Below are 26900 nucleotides of genomic sequence, written 5' to 3'. Positions count from 1 at the left end.
CCATATTCCTACTAATGTATATGTCCTTTACGTCATGACTAGTTATTTGTTATATACTACATGACAAGATTTCTTCAACTAATTTACAAACATGCATGCATCATATATATGTAGATTCAAACTTACGTCGTACTACTCATCTTTTATACTCCCTCCGTCCCACTTAAAATGCAACATTTGAGAATCGGCACGGGATTTTATGTAGTGTTGTTTTGTGAGTTAATGAAGAGAGAGTAAAGTAAGAGAGATGAAAAATTAGAGATAGAGTTGTTTCCATTTAAGGAAACGTTTCATTTTTAATGGGACAATAAAAAAAGGAAAACGTTGCATTTTTAATGGGACAGAGGGAGTATAATTTCTATCCGGTCAATAGTTCGTTGATGGAAAATCAGTGAGGAAATGGCCATCATGTGTTGGTGTCACGTTTCCAGGTGATTCATTGATCTTACTTGGAGTATTTTCTACAGCTTGAGTTTGCTTGTGTTTTGAGATGAACCTGTTGTTGGCAATCCCAGTAATTGTGGGCTTAGTCAAAATTATCTAAATTTTACTTTTACCAGTTTTGTGGTGCTGTCAATTCCTCTTCTTACACAAAGTGATTGATCCTAAATAGTCTGCTTGCCATATAAGGCAGGAGTTAACTTCTAAGAATTTTTTTATGATTATGTAGTAAAAATTTTATAATATTATAAGAAACCTTCATGTTTATCCCCATTTTCCTTCCTCGGCCTGTGTACACAGCATGATATAAGGAGGGTCAAGTGACGTATATTGTCATCTAAATCGTTACTTTCTCATTACTACTATTAACTGGTATCACACTGCATTTCACGATCCATTCAATTTTCCCCGTACTTATTTTACACCGTGAAATAATTCTTGAAATGATAAACATATCATCATATGAAATCTAGAAGCATAAAAAATTCATTATATAAATATATAAAATCAAATAACATGTGAAATCAACAAATTTGTAAAAATATATTGCTTAGTAAATTCGGCAAAAATTTCTCAATAAAATAAAATGACAGAACTGATTGGAATCAATAAAAAAGTTTATTACTACTACTAATTAAGAATTAATCTACAATTCTTGTATTCCAATATGCCTTCATCTTACTTCTAATCTCTCCCAACCTTTTTTATCTGCTTGTCTCTATCTCCAATAGCCTCATTTTCCGTTCATCATCTCCAGCACTTTCATCGCCCTATGCTGATGTCATCTTCTCCATCATGTCGGATTGCATCTAGCTATATAAGAACTTCAAACAAAAAATAACAAAACTCATCTTTTATAATTCTACAATTTTGTCATGGAACACACACCAATGACAATTGATTTGTCGTCGGGCTTGGCCATCTCAAAAAGGCGTACATATCTCACTTTGATAACCGATGGAGTATTGCTAGCCATATAATTCATTAAGGAATGTGATATTCATATGGAAAACAATGTCTTGTTGGAGAAAATCCAATAATAGAAAGGGAAAAGTCAATGAAAAAAGTGAGTAAGAAGGGAGTAGCAAATTAGACATATTTATAGAGGGTTTATGGTATATATTATGTTACAACCTCTCAACCAAATTAGGCTAATAAACTTATTTGGGCATTTCACTAATAATTACTTTTGTTACAAAGTCTTAATAGGAATTAAATTAAATTAAATAAATTTTTCATGAGTGCAATTATTGTGTAACAGCTTATACATTGATTCATACTTCCTCCGTCCCTCTGTAGTAGATGCGTTTCTTTTCGGCACGGGATTTAAGAATAGTCGTGTTAAGCGAGTTAAATAAATGAATAATAAAGTAGGAAAGAAAAAAGGTAGAGAGATAAATAGAGAATAAAGTAAGAGAGAAGAAAAATTGTTGCTTTTTGCTAAAAAAAAAAGGAAACGACTTAGCTACAGTAAGACAACCCAAAAAGGAATACGGCTCAGCTAAAGAAGGACGGAGAGAGTACTATAATTTGTACTATAATTATAATAAATTCACTTAATTTAAGTTAGTGCCTAAAATCATATAACTTCCCATTAGTAACGGCGTTACTTGAAATTAAATAGAGCAGTAATACTACTATTCTTTATAATTCTTTCAACTCAATTAGTAACGTCTATATATATGAATTCTAAACCCTACTACTATGATTCTTTTTAATTCATTCGAAAAGTCCATAACTAATAGCTAATTTAATATATTGCCTTTTATACATGTATAGATATTCGATTTTCAAAGCGGTAGATGATTCTACGAATCATTTCTTTACATATGTTTCACAACTCTATATATACATTCAACTCTCTCAACTCTCAAGAATCTTGATTGATGAGTTTTGATTACACAGTATAAGCAGTAATCAGAAGGTGTGTTGGAAGAAGTGAGGGAAAACATGATAGGACATAAGGAGAAGTTGATGAACATATGCTGGCTGAGGCCTTCTTTCACGGGACATTCTCTGAGGTCGCCCTCATTTAACAAGCCACTTTATTCATCATATTCACTTTTCTTCGTTTTCTTCCTCCTCGTTCTTGCTGTGCTCATCTTCACCGACCAGCTTGACCCCGTAAGTGTCCGACATCAATCTTTTGTGTGCGAAACATTTTTTTCTTTTTTTCTTTTGAATACATCTTGTTTGATAGTAGTAGTATTCGATATTATAATTGTTAAGTGGAATAAAATTTTCTTTTATAGTCTTCTGTATTCATACAAGATCTGGAAAAAAGGAATTTATTACCATGGGGTTAAACTGACCTCGTTGTGCACTATCAAATTATTCGTACATTAAATTTTATTTGGCGGAGAGAAATACTCCTAGTAGACTAAATTCAGTGAACAATATCGCTTTTGCAAAAGGGATTTGCCAATCATCAATTTTTACTAGATAAAAGAAGTTAGTTGGATAGATGAAATTGCTCGCTTCATTATTGAATTAATGATAATTTGACTATAAAAAAAGTTTATGTAATATGGATGAAATTGATCGCTCCCATATTGAATTATTGGTAAGTTGTTCATTCACGTAGACATACGACACAAATCTATTGGGACATCACATTCATAATTAAATAATTACTTCCTTTCCTCTGTTCTATTAAAGATGACTCACTTTTTTTTTATTTATCACAATCAAGATGACTCATTAATGAAAATAAAAATACATTTATCTATTTTATTTTCTCTCTTACTTTATTCTTTCTACTTAACACATAAAATAAAGCTATCTAAAATCCCATGAGTAATTTGGAGATGCAGATGTTAAAATATCTATTTTCTATGTATTAATTCGATGATCTTGTACGTGTGCACCGAGCCACTAACATGACAGTACTCCTCATAACAACCAGCCTCATGATTTGAATTTAACTAATTACGCTTAATTAGATTTCATAAATAGAAATAGGAGTATAATTTAAACCTTGGCGCAGAAAAAATTATTTATTGAGAAATGTTGTTATGCATATGAGTAACCAAGCTAAATTTAATCTTGAAGGGTAAGTATGTAAAATACTCCTATCAAAGGATCCCTATAGCAAAAGGCGAAAATACCCTCGACTGCGGCGCGTGGAATCACACCAAATCCTGCCCGATAAACCGCCCGGTCAGGCGCAAACCGTCTGCGAATCCGGCGCCGACCTGCCCGGAATATTTCCGATGGATCCACGAGGACCTCCGCCACTGGAGACGGACCGGAGTGACGAAGGAGATGGTGGATAAGGCGCGAGCGACGGCGCATTTCCGCCTCACCATCCTGGACGGGAAGGTGTACGTCGAGAATTTCAAGCGGTCAATCGAGACTCGGGCTCTGTTCACGGCGTGGGGGATCGTGCAGCTGATCCGGACCTACCCGGGTAGATTGCCCGATCTCGAGCTGATGTTCGACTGCGACGACCTCACCGCCGTCCAGGCCAGCCGTTTCCGGCTGCCCGATTCCGCCCCGCCGCCGGTTTTCACCTACTGCTCAGATTGGCGCAGCTTGGACATCGTCTTCCCCGACTGGTCGTTTTGGGGCTGGTAATCTTGTTTTTTACTCGAACACCATTTTTCTCAGCTTTTTGTTTGTTGATTTATTTCTGGAAAAAAAAAAGGCGCGAAAATTAGGAATTGTAACAAAATTAGGGTTCTTGAATCTGTACTAATCCTATTAAGAGTAGTATATATTGATAAAATAAACCGAAGGCAATAGATATATTGGATCTGAGGCGTTTGATCATTGATGATGAAGGGGAAATTAAGAATATGGTTGGTGGTATAGGGCAGAGATAAATATAAAGCCATGGAGAAGTGTGCTGAAGGACATAAAAGAAGGAAACAAGAAGACAAAATGGGAGGACAGAGAGCCCTATGCTTATTGGAAGGGAAACCCCAGTGCTTACAGATGGAGGGTTGACCTTATGAAGTGTAATGCTACTCCTCAAACTGACTGGAACACTCGTCTTTATGTTCAGGCATGCAATCTTCTCTACACCCAATCATCATCACCATCCATCCCTCAACCTCAATTACTACTATTCTTATTGTTGCTTTGCTTGCATTTCAGGACTGGTATGCAGAGGCCCAACAAGGATACAAGCATTCCAATCTTGGAAACCAATGCACCCACAGGTGATCATTTCAAGAATTAACCAACCTCAAAAGTTAAAAGTTGTTCATTCATGCATTTGAAATTTAGGTACAAGATTTACATAGAAGGAAATGCGTGGTCCGTGAGCGAGAAGTACATATTTGCCTGCGACTCCCCCGTCTTGCTGATTACACCACGTTGGTATGATTTCTTCACAAGAGGCATGGTTCCTCAGCACCACTATTGGCCCGTCAGGGACAGTGACAAATGCAGGTCTCTCAAGTTCGCAGTCGATTGGGGAAACAACCACAAGGAAAAGGTAAGCTGTTTCCTTGCTTGCTAAAAAACCTCAAAAGTGTCCTAAACGAGTGAGTCCAAATTCTAGGCAAAGTCCATTGGTGAAGCCGGGAGTCGCTTCATCTACGAGGATCTGAAGATGGAGTACGTCTACGACTACATGTTCCATCTTCTCAACGAGTATGGGAAGCTGATGATGTACAAGCCCTCTATTCCTGCTGGCGCTGTGGAGCTGTGCCCGGAGTCATTGGCCTGCTCTGCTCGAGGGATCTGGAGAAAGTTCATGGAGGAATCCTTGGAGAAGGGGCCTAGTGAGTCGGATCCGTGCACGATGCAACCTCCCTACAAGCCTCACGAAATCCAAGCCTTGGTTGATGGGAAGATCAAGATGACTAAACAAGTGGAGGCGTGGGAGAATCAGTACTGGGAAGAACAAAACAAGAAGCAGCAGCGGTTATAAGCAATATTTAATATTTACTTTTTTTAAAAAATTTGTTACATGCTTGTTTAATGTGGAAGCTGCTGTCTTTTTATGGTTTTTTCTTCACTTTTAAAGTTAGTGTTGCATAAGAGCATAGTTTTTGAGGTTTTGTAAATGAGGGTGTCATGATTCATAAGATGTGGTGTGATTCTTGACATTGATCTCAATAAAATGATTCTTGAAAAGCATTGTTTATATGAGATGAAAAAGGCATTGGCAAGTTAATCAACAAGTTGGCAAGTATGGTGATTCCTAAATTACCTCCAAAATTCTTGTTGCTAACTCAACAAGTAGGCAAATGATCCGTGGATTCCGTACTAAGCCTCTGTTCTAGAGGTGGCCACGGTTCGAAAACCGCCGGTTCCGGTTCGTCAAAATCGTGAACCGTAATCGGCCCGGATACCGGTTATCCGGTTCCGGTTTAACCGCCGGTTACAGCCGGTTCCGGTTACTAACCGCCGGTTTTTCACCGGTTCCGGCGGTTCCGGGCCGGAACTTTTTTTTATTTTTTTTTAAAAAAATCTTAGATTTATTTAAATCTTAGAGTTATACTCCCTCCGTCCCGGAGTATTAGACTCACTTCTTTTGGGCACATGATTTAAGGAAGTGATATTTAAATAGTTAAAGTGGAGAGAGTAAAGTATGAGAGAGGGAAAAAGTAGGGGAGAGAAGAGAGAAAAAAGTAGGTGGAGAATAAAATAAGATAGATGCTTTTTGCTAAAAAAGGAAATGAGTCTAATATGTTGGGACATCCCAAAAAGGAAAGTTGGTCTAATACCTTGGGACGGAGGGAGTAACTTTTATTGCAATTCTATAGTAAAATCCAAAGAGAATTGATAACGATAAACGGATAAAGAATTGCAATTTTATTGATTTGAAACTTTGAATGTAAATTTCTACAATACAATATTACAATTACAAGTTACAAAATACAACAATACTACAACTATACACTTGAATTTAAAATTTAAATACAAAATTACAATTTACAAAAAACATATTAAAAGTAAAGTTGAAACAATTAGAAAAAAAAAAGAAATAAAAGGAAAAGGACTTGAGCTCAACTTAAATTTAAAATTTAAGTTGAGGTGCCTACGTATTCTTAATGCTCAATTGCATTGAGGAATCAAAGTCCACGTAGTTCTCTTACCTTGCTTACCTTGTTTGGTTGGCGGTTGACGACGGTTGGCCTTCATTCTCCACCTTCATCCTCGGTGTCGGTGAAGGTTTCCTCACTCTCTTCACTAGCATCCCAATCTGGTTCTTGCGCTCTCTTTACAGCTTTTCCCCAATCATCAAGTAACATCACAGCTTCCATATTTCTCGTGGAGAGTTTGCTTCTTCTCACGTCCAAGACACATGCTCCAACACTGAAAGCGGACTCGACGGCTACGGTGGAAGCCGGGACTGCAAAGATCTCCTTAGCCATTGACGCAAGTATGGGATAATCTTTCTCGTGTGTTCCCCACCACTCTAGGACGTCGATTTGGGCGGGTGTAGGACCTGCATCACTAAAAGTATGGTGGCGTACTTCCAAATAAAAATCTAACTCGCTTACCGATCCCATTGAGGTGGACCTTGAACTATAAGTCGGCTAATTGTGATTGAGCATCGGGGTCATCATAAGCAAAACCAAAACCGCCGTATTGCTGCGGCTGAGGAGCATGTTGTGTACGTGGACGAATTTGGTGGGTACGGTTATACTTTTCTTCATATTCGGCAAAGAGAGTATGCAAACTACTTTCAAATTGAGCTTGAACAAGTGATCTATCAGGAATGGTTAGTTCAAAAACTCTCGAGGTTTCATCATCATCAAAAGGCAAATTTTGAAGTGGACTAAGATCAATAGAACGCAAATTTTGATAATAGAAATCTAAGATCTTAGTTGTGCCAGCTAATTTCCATTTCGGATCCAAGCACTTAGCAATTAAAAACACAGTTGGAATTTCACTAAAATACTTCAACCATTTTTCAATCATATAAAATAAAACACACATTAACTCACGAGATCTAGCATTTTTCATGCATGTTTTAAAACCAAGTGCTATATACATGCAATGCTCTAACATACGAACAGATGTGCAATAGTAAACACCCGATAATTCAACGGTCGCACATTTGAAAGCTTTGAACAATTGACATAAACTCATGCTTTGGTCCCAACAATTAGGCGTAAGAACTATATCACCATAGGGATTAGTTCTAAAAAAATCGCACAAAGCATCTCTATGCTCCAAAGTAGAATTGAGGCAATCATATGTAGAGTTCCATCTAGTAGACACATCCATTATAAAAGTTGTATACCTGATGTTCCTGTTATGGCAATATTTTTTCCAAGCCTTGCCAAGCTTGAAATGGATCGCTCTAACTGCATTTCTAATAGGATCAACATGCTTTTGCCATAAAGAAAGCGCATCTTGTACACATAAGTTCAAAATATGACATACACATCTTTGATGAAAATACTTACCATCGATAATCAGAGAGCACGCATCAATCAAGTCGCTAATACTTGCAGTATTAGCAGTTGCATTATCAAAAGCAATAGAAAACGCCTTATTGCATAATTGATATTCATTCAAAACTTGAATAATTAAAAAAGCAATTGCATTTGCAGTGTGTGGTGTAGGAAAATCTCTAAAAGCAATTAAACGTTTGTTCAAAGACCAACTATTGTCCATAAAGTGAACCGTAATTCCCATGTATGCATGCTTTTGGAAAGCGTCCGTCCATACATCAGAGCAAATATTCACTTTGTGTCCCATGTTACTCAAATATCGTGATAAATCTTTTTTCATTTCATTATATTGATTTTTGGTAGATCGTTGAATACTAGTTCTAGGTAGTCTTTTTGAGTTCAAATTATAACACTCTTTCATCGAATCTTCATAATCTTGATTATCATAAATACCAAAAGAAAGATGATGCATGGCAGCAAATTTAGCCATAACGTCAGTAGTATGCTTATGATCATATCTTAAAAGAGCGGAGGACGGCGTACCTGTTTGAGACGAACCGGAGGCGGAGCCATGGGCACTCGCACTTTGGAAGTTGAGTTGGGTTTGGCTAGCGGTATGCCCATATAGCTCGGGATGAATCGTCTGCATATGACGGATGAGAGAGTCATATCCCCCGGACTTCTTGAATTTGTATTTTTTGGTGCAGTAGTTACAATATGCCATAAAAAATACCGGCACTTCATTAGCGGAAGAAACTATTGGGACCTTTTTGAAATGTTTCACAAATATATCAGATTTATATTTAGTTTTTTCTCCGCGGCCGTCTTGTGAAGGGGGGGGGGGGGCATTTCCTCATATTCGTGGTCACCACCGTCACTGTCCTCATTATCATCGTTCAGATTAACATTAACATCATCAATATCGTAATCATCGACCGAGATGTAATTATCAGCATCGGATTCGGCGCCAACCGTGCCATGACCACCCAATTGGGATAGTGCAATGGCTGCAGCTGCACGACGATCTTCTTCCATCTACAAATAGTATACGTAGTATGTACGAATTAGAATTTAGAAGATGATGAACATAGAAAACTCATGAACTCAAACTTATTAAGTTATGACTTTATGTATAAAAAAAGTAATATGCAAAATATTTTATAACTTACTTGTAAGCGAACAACCTCAGCATGGGAAACCTCTTCCAAAATTTCTCGACGAGTAGGTCGTCGTGATTTTCTCGGACGGGTAGATTGATCTTCTGCAATTCCTTTGCCCCGTCGATCACGGTCACCACCACCACGAGAAGAAGACATATTTTTTTTATAGTAATGTAGTTGAACAAGTTGTAAGTTGTAACTAATATGAAGTGCAAATTATGAAAATTGATGAACAACTTAAGTAAACAAGTAGAGAGCAAATTGACATAATGAGGTAGAGAATAGAGAATTGGAGATTGAGAGAGAAATCCTTGTTAACACAAGAATGGGGTGAGTAGAAGTGATGAAGAAGGGGGTATTTATAGATAAAAATGGGGGGAAAATATGATATTAAAAAAAAAAAAAAATTTGAAATTCAAAATTTGAAACGGTCGGAAACCGCCGGTTTCTGACCGAACCGCCGGTTTGTGTCAGAAAACCGCCGGTTTCTGACCGAAAACCGGCGGTTTCCGACACCTTTTCAGACCCTACGCCTGAACCCTACGCCTGAACCGTCGGGAACCGGCGGTTTTGTGTCAGGAACCGCCGGTTTTCTGACACAAACCGTCGGTTTTCCGACACAAACCGGCGGTTAACCGTCCTTTTTCTGACCTACGCCCTGCAACCGTACGAACCTATCGGCGAACGACTACATTTTCCGGTTAACCGGCGGTTCCGAACCGACGGTTAACCGCCGGTTCCGGTTGCATATTTCTTGAACCGTAACCGAACCGCAAAAACCGTGTAACCGGATTTCGAACCGGAACCGGCGTCCGGTTCCGGTTCCGGTTCCGAACCGCCGGTTGGAAACCGGCGGTTAACCGGCGGTCTGGTTTGGTTTGGCCACCTCTACTGTTCCAAGTTGTAATTTTTTTTCTTTTTCTCCTGGTTTGGTCAGAAAATGGAGTTGTTAGTTGGTAGTTTTATATGCCATATGCACTTGTGAAGACACATTCTCAAAATTGGAAGCTATTTTGGTAGCTGTTAAAGTAATGGTTAATTTGTCATTTACACAGGAGCTTTGCTTATATTTCCTCTATAATTGTGGGGCAATGAAAATATTGCTGGAGACCATCTAATAAGATCTTTATATGAGAGGATCATTCCGTTATCAAATGAATAAGGTCACACAGTGCATTAATTCTCCTGTGGGCCATATAGTGTTGGATACAAATCAAAGGATTTATTTTATTTTTATCTTACAGCCACGCTTTCATGTAGCTCCAGTGTCACACAAGGATTTTCAACACTGTCAGACTGCTCTTCAAATTAGGGGTGGTTCGGTACGGTATACAATATCGGGAGTGCCATACCGTATACCGTACCGAAAGTTACGGTATGACAAAAACCATACCGATACCGTACCGTAAGTTTTGGTATACTGGAGTTCGGTATACCGGAAATTCGGTATGACAGTTTTCCATACCGTTACCATACCGTGTTATCGGTATACCGTACCGCATTTCGGTATACCGTACTTTTGCGGTATACCGAACTGCGATATGGCATTCCGATATACCGTTATACCGTGTTTTGCGGTACGGCATACCGTTATACCATTATACCGTGAAAAAATCTATTATATCCAAAATATTAAAAAAAAAATCTAGTTTTCAACTACTTCAAAAAATAGGGTTCCCAATTTTGATTCTTTTATTTTTATATAATAAAAATTCTTATTTTTTGAAATTTAGTTTAAATATAACATATATAAATATAGATTTATTATCAATCGGTATACCGAAGCATCGGTATATACCGAATCTTCGGTATACCGGTATATACCGACATACCGAATCTTCGGTATACCGCGGTATACCGCGGTATGGGAAATCTAATACCGTTACCGTACCGATCTCTATCGGTACGGTATGATACCGTACCGAAAACTACGGTATACCGAAAAAACGGTAATTTCGGTATTTTTTCGGTACGGTAAGTCCGGTATTCCGGTATTTCGGTATAATTCCCCAGCCCTACTTCAAACCTTAACTTATCGAGAATTAAAGGTACAAAAATGTGCTGTCTGCATAAAGCTCATATACTAGACAACCAAGTGCCTCATGTTATATTGAATCACCCACGCAGTTTATGTGTAACTTTGGGTTTAATTTCCAAGCAGATCTAATGAAATACTATGTATTCCCACCGTCCCATAAAAATATGTGCATTTCATTTTTGGAAAGTTATCCCAATTTATTACCCCAATACATCAACTTATTTACATATTATAACACCATTAAACACTACTAATAATGCGGGTCCTTGTCCCACTATCCACTACCACGCACTAGCACTACTTTAACTATCATTCTCCTTCTCTCTCTCTTACTTTACCAATTTTTCCTTAATTCTCATGTCATATTAATTGTCCATATTTTTATGGGACGGTGGGAGTATAAATTATTTTCTAGCAGTCGAGACCTATGATTATTCAGTTTAAAATGTGAAATTCGGCGTATTTCTTACTTATACGGTCAAGGAAACAGATTTCCTTACTTAATGCTTCAGTATTCGAAATTATGACTGCTTTGGATTTGAGCATACTCCATATTCCTACTAACGTATTTGTCCTTTACCTTACTAGTTGTTGTCTGTATATACATGAAAGACTGATTCAACTAAACTTTCATTTCTGTGATACATGCATCATATTGAAGGAAAATCGGTGAGGAAATGGCCATCATGTGTTGGTGTCACGTTTTCAGGTGATTCATTCTTCTTGCTTATTTCCTACAGCATGAGTTTGCATATGTTTTGAGATGAAGTAGATGTAGTCATTCCCAGTAATTGTGGGCTTACTCACATGTATAATTCCTAGTATCACACTTTTCACTTGCTTCACGACAAATTCCCTACTTCTATATTTTACTTTTCTCAATTTGTAAAGCTTTAAATGGTAAGTAATTCATCTTAAATTTTGACACTCTGCTTGTAATATAAAACGTGAGTTGACTTCCAAGATCATTTTTGAGTTTGACCTATTTATAAAAATAGTTTTTCTTGATGATTATGTAGAAAAGATTTTATAATTATTACTTATAAGAAAACCTTCATGTTTATTTGTAGTAATTAGGTGATATCTACATTTGTTGAGGGTGATGGAGTAGTACGTGTTTAATAGGAAAATATCTAGTAATTATAATACCAAAGGTCATTTGCAACTATTATTATTATTATTGTTATTATTATTATTATTATCTTCATTCTAATGGTAGATTACTTAATTAACCCCATATTTCCTTCCTCGGCCTATGTATAAGGCATGATATAAGGAGGGTCAATTGACGTATACTATCATCCAATAGGAGATCAACGTGAATAGCCCTCTAAAGATGACATACATTACTTTCTCATTACTATTAACATTCAATTTTCAACTGGTAGATTATTCTACAAACAATTATTCATATTCTTACCTATGTTTCACAACTCTATATAAATTCAACTCTCTCTCTCTCCCTCTCAAGAATCTTGATGGATGAGTTTTGATTACACATGTATAAGCAGTAATCAGAAGGTGTGTTGGCAGAAGCAAGGGAAAACATGAAAGGACATGAAGAGAAGTTGATGAATATATGTTGGCTGAGGCCTTCTTTCAAGAGACATTCTCTGAGGTCGCCCTCATTTAACAAGCCACTTTGTTCATCATATTCACTTTTCTTCGTTTTCTTCCTCCTCGTTCTTGCTGTGTTCATCTTCACCGGCCAGGTTGACCCCGTAAGTGTCCGACATCAATCTTTAATGAAACATTTTTATGTGTGAAACGATTTTTTTTTTGTTTGAATATATCTTGTTTGATAGGGAGTAGTATTATATTCGATATTTTTATTGTTTAGTTGAATAAATATTACTACACTTTCATAGAGTCTTATGAATTCATACAAGATCTGGTAAAAGGAATTTATTATTATTACCATGGGTTTAAACTTTAAAGTGACCTCGTTGTGCACTATCAACTATACTAAATTTTAGGCAGAGACAATTAGTAGACTAAATTCAGTGAACAATATCGCTTTTGCAAAGGGGATTTGCCATGTTCAATTTTTACTATAAAAATGTTAGTGGGATATATGAAATTGCAGTGGTAATTTGACTATAAAAAAGTTAGTAGGATATAGATGAAATTGCTTGCTCTCATATTAAATTATTGGTAAGTTGTTCATTCATTTTGATGTAGGACAAAAATCTACTGGGACATCACACTCACATATGCCCTCTATTAAACAATTAATTCAGATGAAGATGTTGAAATGCAGTAGTATTTTCTTGAGAAATTAATTTAAGGATCTTGTTAGTGTGCACCGAGAATAACATGACATTAGTCAACCTTAAATCAATACTTACTAGCTACTCCTCATACCAACCAGCCTCATGATTTGAATTGAACTAATTACGCGTAGTTAGATTTCATAAATAACGTGTGCTAGATTTTCTCGGTTTCAGTTACGTAATATTCACAGTATATAGGAGTATAATTTAAAACTTGGGCGCAAAAAAATACAGGAGTATTTCTTAATGTTATTCTATAACATTATTTGTACTCAATATAACTATTTCACCCGTCCCATAAAAAATAGTCTTTTTTTTTCTATTGAGTGAACTACATAAATTGGTACATGATTTTTCACTTTCACACATAAATGGTACCAGATCTTTATTTTATACTCCCTCCTTCCCACTTTAGGAATCCCGGTTTATTCCCACTTTAGAAGTCCCGGTTGGAATATTCCATAATTGGTAATAGGCCCTACATTCCACTCACCTTTTTTCCACTCACATTTTATTATAAAACTAATATATAAAAGTAGGACTCACATTCCACTATTTTTTTTTCACCAACTTTTCTTTATATTTCTTAAAACTCGTGCCGAACTCAACCGAGACTCCTAAAGTGGGACGGAGGGAGTATTGTTTTTGGTACCATGTGACAAAAATAACTCTAGGTACCAAATATGTGATTTTTTTGTTATGAAAGATATTTTTGGAAATTTCAATTAAATAATTAAATAATACTCCACCAATTAAACATTAAAACATGTGATTTTTTTTTCTTCCTTTCTTTTTTTTTTCCATCTTTAGTTTCTTCTTCTTTCTTTTTTCTCCTTAGTTTATGTTTACTCTTTTATCTATTATTCTCTTCTTTTTCTTCTTTTTTTTAGTGTTTTATTTGCATTGATAATAAATGAAGAACAAAACATCTAATTAAATTAATTATTTAAAGTAACTAAATTAATTAAATATTTTTTATTAAATTATTTTATATTCATTTTAGAGTTGAAACACCTAACTAAAAATATTCAACTCTTGTAACCAAAAAAAATAAATTATTCAACTCTTTATATCATTATGAATACAATTCGAAGTTTTAAATTTTTATTAAGACTATATTGATTAGTTATTAATTTAATATAAAATAATAATACTAATTATTATTATTATTATATATTTTTTATGATTTATATTTTAAATAATTATACTATAATTATTTATTAATTACTATTAGTGTTTAGTATTGTAACAATAATATTATTATAAAATTAAATATAATTATAACAATAATTATAATTATGAGTAGTATATTTCAAAGATATTAAAAAATAAATTAATTATTAATTTATAACATTAAAATAATAATATTCATATTGATTAATAATAATAGTGTACAGAGTTAGGAGAATGACATAAGATATTATAATACTATCACTTTTGGTACTAGTTTTGTGTATGCCCAAATTATCGTTTATGACACAAATAGAAAAATGGACATTTTCTATTTTAGTGCATCCAACAAAAATAGTTTCTTTCTATTTTCGGCAAGTCTTTTCTCTCTTATAAGGGCCCACATTCTCCGTCAATAATACTTCAATCACTTTTCTTTCTATATCTCTCCTACCTACCGATTTTATATTAACACTCTGTGCCGTGTTCAAAGCCTCTATTTTAATACAACGGAGGGTATAGAAATTGAAAATTCATGTGTTTCGATATTATAAGTTGCACTTTAAGTGCGCACTTTATTAAAAAATAAAAATTACTATTGAGAAATGTTGTTATTGATTTGAGTAAATTTAATCTTGAAGGGTAAGTATGTAAAATACTCTTACCAAAGGACAACTATAGCAAAAGGCGAAAATACCCTCGACTGCGGCGCGTGGAATCACACCAAATCCTGCCCGATAAACCGCCCGGGTAGGCGCGAACCGTCTGCAAATCCGGCGCCGACCTGCCCTGAATATTTCCGATGGATCCACGAGGACCTCCGCCACTGGAGACGGACCGGAGTGACGAAGGAGATGGTGGATAAAGCGCAAGCGACGGCGCATTTCCGCCTCACCATCCTGGACGGGAAGGTGTACGTCGAGAATTTCCGGCCGTCGATCCAGACTCGGGCTCTGTTCACTGTTTGGGGGATCGCGCAGCTGATCCGGACCTACCCGGGGAGATTTCCCGATCTGGAGCTGATGTTCGACTGCGACGACCGCCCAGTCGTCCAGGCCAGCCGCTTCCGGCTGCCCGACTCCGCCCCGCCGCCGGTTTTCCGCTACTGTTCGGATTGGCGCAGCTTGGATATCGTGTTTCCCGACTGGTCGTTTTGGGGCTGGTAATCTTGTTTTTTTAACTCAAAGGCCTTTTTTCCCTGCTTATTGTTTGTTGGTGTATTCTCGTAAAAAAAAGGCGCGAAAATTAGGAATCTTAACAAAATTAGGGCTTCTGAATCTGTTCTAGTCCAATATGATTTCTTGTCTAGCTCATTTGTATTGGTAAAATGAAACCGAAGACACTAGATAAATTGGATTGAGGCGTTTGGTCATTGATGATGAAGGGGAAAATTAAGAATGTTTGGTGGTGTAGGGCTGAGACGAATATAAAGCCATGGAGAAGTGTGTTGAAGGACATAAAAGAAGGAAACAAGAAGACAAAATGGGAGGATAGAAAGCCCTATGCTTATTGGAAGGGAAACCCCAGTGTTTGCAAATGGAGGGCTGACCTTATGAAGTGTAATGCTACTCCTCAAACTGACTGGAACACTCGTCTTTATGTTCAGGTATGCAATCTTCTCGACACCCAGTCATCATCATCCCTCAACTACATTCTTATTGTTGCTTTGCTTGCATTTCAGGACTGGATTGCAGAGTCCCGACAAGGATACAAGCAATCCAATCTTGGAAACCAATGCACCCACAGGTGATCATTTGCTTCTTGCTTTTCTTTTTCTGCAATCACCTTATTCAAGAGTGAACCAACCTCAAAAGAAAAAAGTTGTTCATTCATGCATTTGAAATTTAGGTACAAGATTTACATAGAAGGATGGGCGTGGTCCGTGAGCGAGAAGTACATATTTGCCTGCGACTCCCCCGTCTTGCTGATGACACTACGTTGGTATGATTTCTTCACAAGAGGCATGGTTCCTCAGCACCACTATTGGCCCGTCAGGGACAGTGACAAATGCAGATCTCTCAAGTTCGCAGTCGATTGGGGAAACAACCACAAGGATAAGGTAAATTGTTTCCTTTTTGCTAAAAAACCTCAAAAGTGTCCTAAACGAGTCCAAATTCTAGGCAAAGTCCATTGGTGAAGCCGGGAGTAGCTTCATCCACGAGGATCTGAAGATGGAGTACGTCTACGACTACATGTTCCATCTTCTCAACGAGTATGGGAAGCTGATGAAGTACAAGCCCTCTGTTCCTGCTGGCGCAGTGGAGCTGTGCACGGAGTCAGTGGCCTGCTCTACGCAAGGGATCTGGAGAGAGTTCATGGAGGAATCCTTGGAGAAGGGGCCTAGAGGGTCGGATCCGTGCACGATGCAACCTCCCTACAAGCCTCAAGAAATCCAAGCCTTGGTTGATGGGAAGATCAAGATGGCTAAACAAGTGGAGGCGTGGGAGAATCAGTACTGGGACGAACAAAACAAGAAGCCACAGCGGTTATAAGCACTCTTTTATCTTTACTTTTTTTTAAAAATTTGTTACATGCTTGTTTAATGTGGAAGCTGCTGTCTTTTTATGGTTTTTTCTTCACTTTTAAAGTTAGTGTTGCATAAGAGCATAGTTTTTGAGGTTTTGTAAATGAGGGTGTCATGATTCAGAAGCTATGTTGTGTTTCTTGACATTGATGTCAATAAAATGATTCTTGAAAAGCATTGTTTATATGAGATGAAAAAAAAGGTTGCCACAGAGAAGATGCAGCTAATGCATCATAACACTCTTGTAAAAAAAACACAACAAACAAAACCAAAAAATGACAAAAAAAAAATTAAACAGATTGTTTTATCCTTCTAGAAGTACTAGTTCCAAAATACTAAATAAAATGAAGCCCTGTTGAGATGTAGTCGAAAGAGCCACCCACGAAACTATAAGAAGTCGAACGTTTTATATGAGATTGAGACATGGTGGATGGTGCAACGTGTGTTCAAAGAGCCCTGGCCTTGAGGATATCCCAGCTCATCTCGCTAGGATCAGTTGCTTGCAACTCAACCTGAATCCCATCCAACTCTCTCTTGAACCTGTCTTTGGAGCTTGCATACAACATCTTAGTCCTCACCTTTGCAACATCAGGTGACCTACAATATTTGAAAGAAAGAAACAAAATCATTTTTGTGAAACAAACAAAGCAGTGAAAAGGAAAAATAAAATAATTTTTACCATGCAAAGAAGAAGATCTTGCTCTTGTGGCAGTTTTCATCTGTGGTGAAGTCATAGTCGAAGACAGCATAGCGACAGTCGTCATCAGGCAAGCACTTGCAGAAATCCTCATAGCTTTCGCCCTGGCCCCCGATCTTGTCTACCACCACTTTGTCGAGGGCATCATCCAGCTTGAAGATCACATATCTGTGGTTTCTTCTGGCTTTTAGCTCCAAGAATGTCAGTTTGCATTCGTCGTGCACAGCAATTCCGGAGGCTGAGTTGGCCTGCAATGAAGATTGAGGAAATGCAGGAAACGAAACAATGTTGTGACAGTTTCATCTCTTATTTATAATGTTCAAAATCTTGACCAATATTTTCCATGCCTCACATTTTGGTGGATTAATCAAATGATCTATTTGTCTTGGAAACATATCATTAAATGTCATAAAAACAGAACTACAAAATGTGATAAGGAAAAAACAAGCAGTTTTCATGATATTTCATCTCAAGAATCAAGATTAATGGATGAACAAAATCATAAATGAGTTGCAACAAAGAAACATACCATGTTGTGTCTGTGTGTAATGAGAGAGAGGGAATTGGAATGAAGATGGAAGTGATCAAATGGGAAATGGAGGCAGAGATGAATAGATAATGCAAAATGATCCTTGTTTTTTGGTTAAAGAAGTTGACGAAATATTCAGAGGATGGGGAGATTTTTTAGCTGCGTTTTTAGGAAAATCAAAGGTGCATATCTCTCATCTTGCCTATTTTTTAGGATCATCATTTTTCACTCTCTTCTTGCCTATTTTTGAGGATCATCATTTTTCACATCCAACAGCAGTAATTTTTAATTATTTTCAACAGCCACAAAATTCTGGCTTATGAGTAGGACTGACAAATTTTCATACGACACAATAATATTATGACAAGATTCCGTACGAAATTAATGAATTTAGGTTAAGTTAATTAGATTTAGGTCTTTAGCGGGTCGACCCAATGAGAATTAAATGATTTCGGGTTGGCTTTAGGTTATCCGATGAGAACGAAAATTATTTTTGTCAATTAAAAAAAATTACTAAGTTTATTATATTATTTAGATTTAAATCGTGTTAAAGTTTTAATTATGTTATAATAGTATAATATTGTATTCTATAATATAATATCATGTTCTGATTGTTACAGTGTCGTGTTAAGCAAATTTGTATAGTAACTTACAATTTACAAATATTAACAGTGAGGCAGACAATTTTTGACATGACACAATAATCAGAAAAGAACCCGGCGATTTTGGTTTGGTTAGGGTTTGGCCTTATTGAGTTGGATCGATACAGGGTTGACCCGAAAACGATCCAATTCGCACGATTTGTCAGCCCTACTTATGAGTTACTCCCTCTATCCATTAATAATTGTCTCATTTTGTCATTTTCACCAGTCCACAAATAAATATTTTATTTGCTTTTTTTTACTATTTTTAGTGATGGACCTTGTATTCCACTAATTTAATTTCATTCATATTTCACTTTAAAACAAATACTACTTCTCCATATAATAGGATCCATCTTCAATTAATTTTTTTTATCCACTTTTTATTAAGTGCAATTCTATGTGTCAAAACAAATTTAGTTTTTTTATCCACTTTCTATTAACTGCAATTCTTAAAATATGTGTCAAAACAAATTTGGTTTTGTACAAGTGAACGGGCCCATGGATGGGATTTTTCAAATAATACTGTACTATAGTCTTTAACTAAAAAATACTATTGGATAATTTTGTGGAAAAAATAAAAAAATAAAAAAATGTAGCAATAGCACGTGTTGGGTTTTATTCGTAACTAGTATATCACTTGTGCGATGCACAAATCTTAATTTACTTTATAACAATCCAATATTTACACTACGTAAAACAAAAATGATTATATATGTAAACAACAATTAGATATTAGTAACAAATTTAGTAAAAATTGGCAAATAATTCAACACATGGCATTGGTTGTAGTTGAAAAAGGGCATTTCAGACTTCATCGAGATATATAGTAAACAAACTCAAATTGCAGAACTTTCGACTTGGTTTTGTACATTTCAAAAAGACTATTTCGAAATATACAATCTCAATGGCAAAAGAAATGGTATATCTTTTTCTGTTTCTTCAGCAAATAAATGGTACAATTCCAACACATAAAAATTGAGTCACACATCTTCTTGAGCATCACCTTATTTATTTGCTTAAATGAATTCTCTATACTTTTTCTTCATCTTCATTGCACATTCAAATTAAAATCAAGATCAACAAAAACATAGTACTAACATTTTTTCTTATTTTTCTCAACGACAACGTTTTAGATTCTAACAATGTATTTTAGAAAGATTAAGGCACTCATTATCCCTGCGGCATAAGCAAAAACATCACTTGTATCCTACGATTAATATCAACCACTTACAATTACATCACTGATAAATGTAATAAAATCTTGTAAATTGAGTTTATATTGTGTTGTTAGGCATTGTGAAGAGAAGATTTACAATCTGCTCTGCTACTTACTGAGTCCAAAAGTTACGATTTACTATTACTTTGCAAATAAACATTCGACGACCAACAAAATAACGTATTGCACGATCTTGTAAAACACATTGTTTGCTGATCACAATGGTTTTGTCTCCAAAGCGGTTGTGTCAAAAACACGAATGCAGCATACTTTGACAACCAAAGAAATTGAAGAAGCCTCCTCGAGCTCATTGAGCATAGTGTGGAATGGTTTCATGGCGTCAAGAAAATGGTATGCTTAGTTCTATAAGGTAGTAAGTAGGTATTTTACCATATATATGACATATTTATATACAAAATTATTATGCACGTAACCTCCTTCCACCTCCCACTCCTTCCACTTAAGGCTCCACTTGCATTAATCGTAGGGAAACAAAAAAATGATTACCACTTGCCTTAATCATGTGATAATTAATATAGGGAAACAAAATAAATTAGTTAAATTCCATTCCTGCAATTATGAAATTCAAATTTGTGTTAAATTTTAAATTTACAAACAAAATACTGTGTGATTACTTTTATTTGGAATAGATTATAATAATTAATTATATTCACACCATGGTCATGGATTAATTATACGGAAACAAAATAAATTAATTAAATTCCATCCCTACAATTATGGAATTCAAATTCACATTTACATCCATAAAAGAATTTAGCTTCGTACAAAATAATACAGTAACAATTCTTTAAAAATGATAAATAAATTAGTTAAATTCCATCCCTACAATTATAAAATTCAAATTTGTGTTAAATTTTAAATTTACAAACAAAATACCGTGTGATTACTTATAATAATTAATTATATTTAACATCATGGTCATGGATTAATTATAGGGAAACAAAATAAATTAGTTAAATTCCATCCCTACAATTATGGAATTCAAATGAGTAAAGGCCAAATGTGGTCCTCAACATATGGTTGTTTTATCAATTTGGTCCTGAACATTATCTTTTTGATTATTTGGTCTCTCGCAAATGAACTCGGACCGAAATCGGTCATAAATTGACAGAACCGTTAAAAGTAACGGTCAAACAGGGTGTTTAGCCGATTTTGACCAAATTAAATATTTTTATTAGATTTTTTATTTATTTCAAATATAAAAATTATTATTCTAAAATAATTTAAAAAATTAAAACCTCCTCCTCCAAACTCAACAGCCCGCCGCTACTGTCATCGGTTGCCGCCGCCGCTCGCCGACTACCGCCACTGTCGCCATCGGGAGGTAAGATATTTCATTTTCAACTTCGTAAAACAAGTTTCTAACTTAGAAACTTGTTTTCATCCGCCCCCAAATCGGAGCTCCTCAAGGAGGTGAACTCTACAACTGTCGTCCTCCCTCGTCATCGCCGCTCCGACGCCACGCCGGTGTACTCCAATGTTTCAGGCCTCCGTCGGCTGAGGTGCATCTCCAATTCGAAGAGATCCTCCCCCAAATCGACCAAATCGGAAATCCCCAAATTTCAAACTCTTCAAAGCTGCCTTCGTCGCCGGTCACCACCAATGGTCGTTGTCTCATCCTCACCGGACATCATCGTCGCTCAGCCGCTGCCACTGCTCCGAGGCGATTTCGTGTCGCCGTTGTTAGGAGAGCACAGCTGCAACCTCCATGCCGTCAGCCACCGCCGTCGCCGTCCCGACTGCTTCTCGCTCTCGATCAGAATGTCGTCGCTGGTCAGGGGCACCATCGCGGTCTACGATGCCCGCTGCTGCACCGTCGAAAGTCTAGTAGAGCCGTCGCCGCCACTGAGCTGCCGGACAGAAACTTCAAAGTTAGAATTGGCGGGCTGTTGGGTTTGGAGGAAGAGGTTTTAATTTCTTAAATTATTTTAGAATAATAATTTTTATATTTGAAATAACAATTTGGTCAAAATCGGCTAAACACCCTGTTTGACCGTTACTTTTAACGCATCTGTCAATTTAGGACCGATTTCGGTCCAAGTTCATTTGTGAGGGACCAAATAATAAAAAAGATAATGATCAGGACCAAATTGATAAAACGGACAAATGTTGAGGACCACATTTGGCCTTTACTCAATTCAAATTTACATCCATATAATAATTTAGCTTCGTACAAAATAATACAGGTAACAATTCTTTTAAAATGATTACAATTGAATTATAATTGATTTACCTAAATACTCCTAAAATTCCTCTTATTTCCCTAAATACCCCAAAACTCCCCTTTTATATATTGTATAGATTAATAAAAAAATGTAGCAATCGCACGTGTTGGGTTTTATTTGTAATTAAGGCCTAAATATTTTAGTTGATTTTTATGTGAATTTTTTATCAGTGAATTGTGGCATGATCTATAAAGGTGCTAAAAATTATATTATTAATTTAATTATATAAACATGTGTTAAAAGATTCATGGTCCGATTAGAGAAGATTCATGGTCCGATTAGAGAAGAGTTAAAGCCCAATCTATGAAGCCCAAGACTAATTTAAATAGAGTAGTTTACATCTGTATCCAAATAATGAGACTTGGAAATATTGTTCTATAACCCATACACAATACTACAAAATTAGTAATGGTAATAATGTACGTTTGTGTTGGTCAAGGGTAAAGTGGTTGAAATCCAGACCAAAGGTTAGGGGTTCGAGTCACCGTGGCATAACCTTTAAAATTTATGTTTATTTTCTAATTGAAAAAATAGTACTCCCTTCGTCCTCTAAAATTCGACACCATTTGATCTGGCGCGGGTGTTAAGAAATGTACTAGAAATGTACTAATAGAAAGTGGATTGAAAAAGTTAGTGGTATGTGGGTTCTATTTTTATATATTAATTTTAAAATAAAATGTGAGTGAGAATGAGTTAATGGAATGTGAGGTCTATTACCAAAAATGATAAAAATGAAAGGTGACAAAATTTTAGGGACAAACAAAAATGAAATAAGTGATAAATTTTTTGGGACGGAGAGAGTCCCGCAGTAAAGAAAATAACTACTAACTTGTACTAGTACTGTGGAGTAATTATTTATAGGACTTTGTAGTGTAGCATGTAACTTCGACTTACTTTACATTATAAAATGATAAAAGTGTAATCGTGTAGCCTACTAAAATAAGAAGTAATAAAAAAAAGTTAGTAGTACTATATTCGTGCCTCACAACAGACAAAAATATTTTGACGCATCAATTGCATACTTTTAAAAACACAAATACTCCCTTCGTGTCCACGATTAAGAGTCTCATTTCTAAATGACACGGGTTTTAAGAAATGTTAAGAAAAGTGGGTGAAAAAAAATTAGTGGAATAAGTGATATGTGAGTGAAATGAGTTAGTGGAATGTGGGTCTCTTTACCATTTATGGTAATTATGAACCGGGATTCTTATTCATGGACGGACCAAAATAAAAAAATAAGACTTTTTTTTCGTGGACGGAGGGAGTAAAAGTGAAATATATGCTAGTACTACTAGGTTATGGAGTAGTAATAAATGGGCAAGGCTAAGTGATAAGACTCGTTTCATGCATTGGTTTAGGGTAAAAATCTGTGCATTTGGGGCGCTAATGTGCGTTATATAAGTTCAGATGCGTAGTAAATCTGCCGGACTCAGGAGTTGCTGTTACCTGACCAGGCAAATGCAAAAGAGATGGAATTGAAGTGAAAATCAGAAGTCGTCGCCCGGACCTGGGAGAATTAGAAGCTGGCGGCAGGAACAGAATAGAGCATGAGCAGATTCCTTTTTAAGAGTCTTATTCAAGGGCAAAAGCGTCAAATTACCAGAGGGATGCCCTAGGGATCAGAGCCTCACCTATATAAAGAGCTAAACCTTGAAGAACAGAAAAAGGTTCCTCGCTCACTTTTGAAGGCTCTAGTTCCATTTCCTTAGTTCCACACTTCAAAAATTCTCATTTCACTTGCTGCACACTTGGAGATGGGGTGATTCCGGCTACCGTGGTGGTTCATCGTCGTTATTTTGTTGCTGTGTAACACCGCCTTGTGAAGGCGAAGAAACAATATTTAGTTTGCTTTGTTTAGTTTGTTTTCGGTTTTAAGTACTCGTTCGTTTTAGTTTCGTAACTCTTAGTTGTTGACTTGGATCTACTGGATTTGAACCTATCTCTGCATTTATGGAAGTTTACCTTTGCTTTTGTTGGATTTTGTTCGGTCGAGCTTGTTCGGTTGTTTTTATTTTGCGTTGTTGAATTATTGTTGGAATATTCGGAGCTGAGATTTGTTTATTGGTTGCTGGAGGCTGTGGATTTTTGTATGGAGTTGTTTGGATTTGTTGAGTTATGTTGGATTTGAGTTGGAGTTTGGCAGATCTGGTGTTTCTGTTTACGTTTCTGCATGATCATGGCTATTTACGTTCTGTTTCTCCATTTCTTAGGTCCAGTAGCGTAGGTCTGTTAGTTGCGACTTTAATTTCTCGTTTTAGTTTGGATCCGAAGTTTACTCTGTTTTCATGATGTTAAATGCTCTGTTTTCTCTGTTATTCTCATTTGATTCCTAAAGAAGATGATGTTTGGTGGTAGTTAGAATCAGATCTGCTTTATGTTAGCACTTTTCTGCAAGACCTTTTACTTTTCTGCATGTACTTCTGCTTTTCAGCTGCTTTTCCAGACCCTGGTTGTTTAAGGAAATTGGTCCCGTTTCTCCTTTGTTTGTCTAAATTAGGAAAGTCTGCCTAGTTACTTAACTCCAGTTGTTTTTTTTAATTACTCAAATATTTCATTTCTTAAAGTCATGCATGTTCCGTACGTTCTTGTTTCTTAGACCCAGTAGGTAGAGTAAAGTAGTTTAAGTCTCTCAGACCCAGTAGTTTTAGTACTCAACCCATAATTTGCGTGGCAGCAGCCAACCCCTTTCTTTTCCAAAACATCCTCAAATGCAGTTTCGTAGCACCTTCATCCTCGTGGGATCGATCCTTTACTTCCCTGTGCTAGTTGTAGTATAGTGGGTTGAGGTTTTGAGGGAATAGAGTGCATCCAACGACCCCTTTCTGATAGTTCCATGGTTTTCTAGCCTTAGAAGTCTAGTCGAATCCTTTGGACCTGTTAGATCGCGTGATATCATACCGCACCTGCACTGCACTCGTTAAAGCTCTAGTACTCTCACTAAGAACTTTATCACGTCTCCTCATTATTTGAAGCAATCAAGCTTTTTTGGCACTTGATATATAAAATGAGTATATTTTCTTCACGGGTATGAGTAATTTTAACAATTAGTGTTATAGTAGAGTAAGAGTATGATGATTGTCATTTGAAATATACTCCCCCCGTCCCAAAGAAGATGACCTCTTTCTTGGGTGGCACGGAATTTTATGCAAATTTATTTTGTGTGTTGAGAGGAGAGAGTAAAGTAAGAAAGAGAGAATAAAGTAGAGATAAAGGTGTTTCCATTTTAAGTAATGAGTCATCTTAGTTGTGACAAATTTAAAAGGAAAGTGAGTCATCTTCAATGGGACGGAGGGAGTACATTTCTGGGAGTCAGTGTTCCCATCGATTATTGTAAGACTATGAACACAAGTCCAATTTAGTATTTGTTGCATGATTTAATTATATTGGTTGGTAGAGAAATACTAGTGGATTCTGAATATCAAGATGCGTTGTAGTATTATCACTGTCAATTCTTTTTGCTAAAGCGCAATATTACAAAATATAGTATGTCTCTCTCAAAATATGTGTAAAAAGCTACTTCTCCGTTTAATTAATCCGACGGTCACAATATTTTTCAGGTTTATTTGTGTCCCTTTGATCTACATTCATCCTTTTTAGGGCAAGAATGCGGATATTTGTGTTGTGATGTGTGTCTTTATTTGTGAAAAATGTGAGGTAAAGGAGAAATGATATCGACTGATCAACGAATATGCTTTGCCATTCTACGGATAATCAATTACATGCCAACCAATATTATTTGCTTGCTTCACCTTTAATTAAAACAATAATCAATAAATTATAAATCTCTCTCTCCCTCTCTCTCTATCTCGTATTTGGATTTGTAGAATTTGTATACAACGTCGTACTGGTGAAAACTAGCTAGTCTATAATCTTATATAGAAATTTAGATTATCCATATTTCTAAACTAATTTCACCTAAATTTAGCAACCCCTTGCTATCGCACGTGCCACTAATTAACCTGAATTTATTTAATTTTGTCCCAAACTAATCAAATCGAAATCTGTTGTCCAGATATTGTGAAATTCATTAGAAAATGAAATTTCGGTAATGGTTGGCCATTTTTTAATAAATTGCCTAAACTATAGAAACGCGTCAATACGAGAAATCAATAGCACCTTAAATAATACTAATCGTATGTTATTTTATTGAGGTGAGTTGGAACTGCTTTTTTGTTTGGTTGGGTGTGAAGATGACACCAAAGTTAATCTACTCCATTCATACATACCAATTAGTAATATTATATACTCCACGTACAATTACAACTCAATATTTTTTTTTAATTAAACATAGTTGTCGTCGTCTGGTAACAAGTCTATTTGCAGAAGGTTAATATAATAGTAGTAGTATTTTGATAATCAGGTGATATTATCCAAAATTGCAGACCACTTTGCAAACTCAAATGATACATTTAATGTAAGGCAAAGCGTTCAACCCTTCTCACGCAGTAGGTCGGTTGTTATGAATTAGATTTCTTTGCAAAAGAATAATACACCAAATTTGACCAAAAAAGTTTAAAATTATTTCAATAATTAATAGGGATATTGGCATCTAATATCACGAAACTTTCAAAAAGTTGGGTTTTTCCCACAAACTTTAAAATTGG

At 36.1% G+C, this 26900-nt stretch overlaps 3 protein-coding genes across 3 annotated transcripts; 2 read left to right on the top strand and 1 right to left on the bottom strand.

Moving 5' to 3' along the window:
* The first annotated feature begins 3466 nt into the window (after positions 1–3466).
* LOC125185162 (uncharacterized) lies at positions 3467–5491 on the top strand. Its single transcript, XM_048081656.2, has 5 exons — positions 3467–4013; positions 4255–4447; positions 4540–4604; positions 4672–4882; positions 4949–5491. The coding sequence occupies exons 1-5, from the start codon at positions 3706–3708 to the stop codon at positions 5318–5320; spliced, it is 1149 nt and encodes a 382-aa protein (XP_047937613.1). The 5' UTR covers positions 3467–3705; the 3' UTR covers positions 5321–5491.
* Positions 5492–12485: 6994 nt separating this feature from the next.
* On the top strand, positions 12486–17138 carry LOC125218167 (uncharacterized). Its single transcript, XM_048119783.2, has 6 exons — positions 12486–12718; positions 15082–15602; positions 15854–16046; positions 16122–16186; positions 16289–16499; positions 16561–17138. The coding sequence occupies exons 1-6, from the start codon at positions 12545–12547 to the stop codon at positions 16930–16932; spliced, it is 1536 nt and encodes a 511-aa protein (XP_047975740.1). The 5' UTR covers positions 12486–12544; the 3' UTR covers positions 16933–17138.
* On the bottom strand, positions 17129–18296 carry LOC125218168 (actin-depolymerizing factor 1-like). Its single transcript, XM_048119785.2, has 3 exons — positions 18191–18296; positions 17644–17909; positions 17129–17561 (listed from the first exon to the last, which is right to left on the bottom strand). The coding sequence occupies exons 1-3, from the start codon at positions 18191–18193 to the stop codon at positions 17411–17413; spliced, it is 420 nt and encodes a 139-aa protein (XP_047975742.1). The 5' UTR covers positions 18194–18296; the 3' UTR covers positions 17129–17410.
* Positions 18297–26900: the final 8604 nt, after the last annotated feature.

The sequence above is a fragment of the Salvia hispanica genome, chromosome 1, assembly GCF_029641045.1.
Source record: "Salvia hispanica isolate PSC_SH4W2 chromosome 1, Shi_PSC_v1, whole genome shotgun sequence".
Lineage (NCBI taxonomy): Eukaryota > Viridiplantae > Streptophyta > Magnoliopsida > Lamiales > Lamiaceae > Salvia > Salvia hispanica.
The sequence above is the reverse complement of the archived record's forward strand: the minus strand, read 5'-3'. Positions and strand labels throughout refer to the sequence as shown.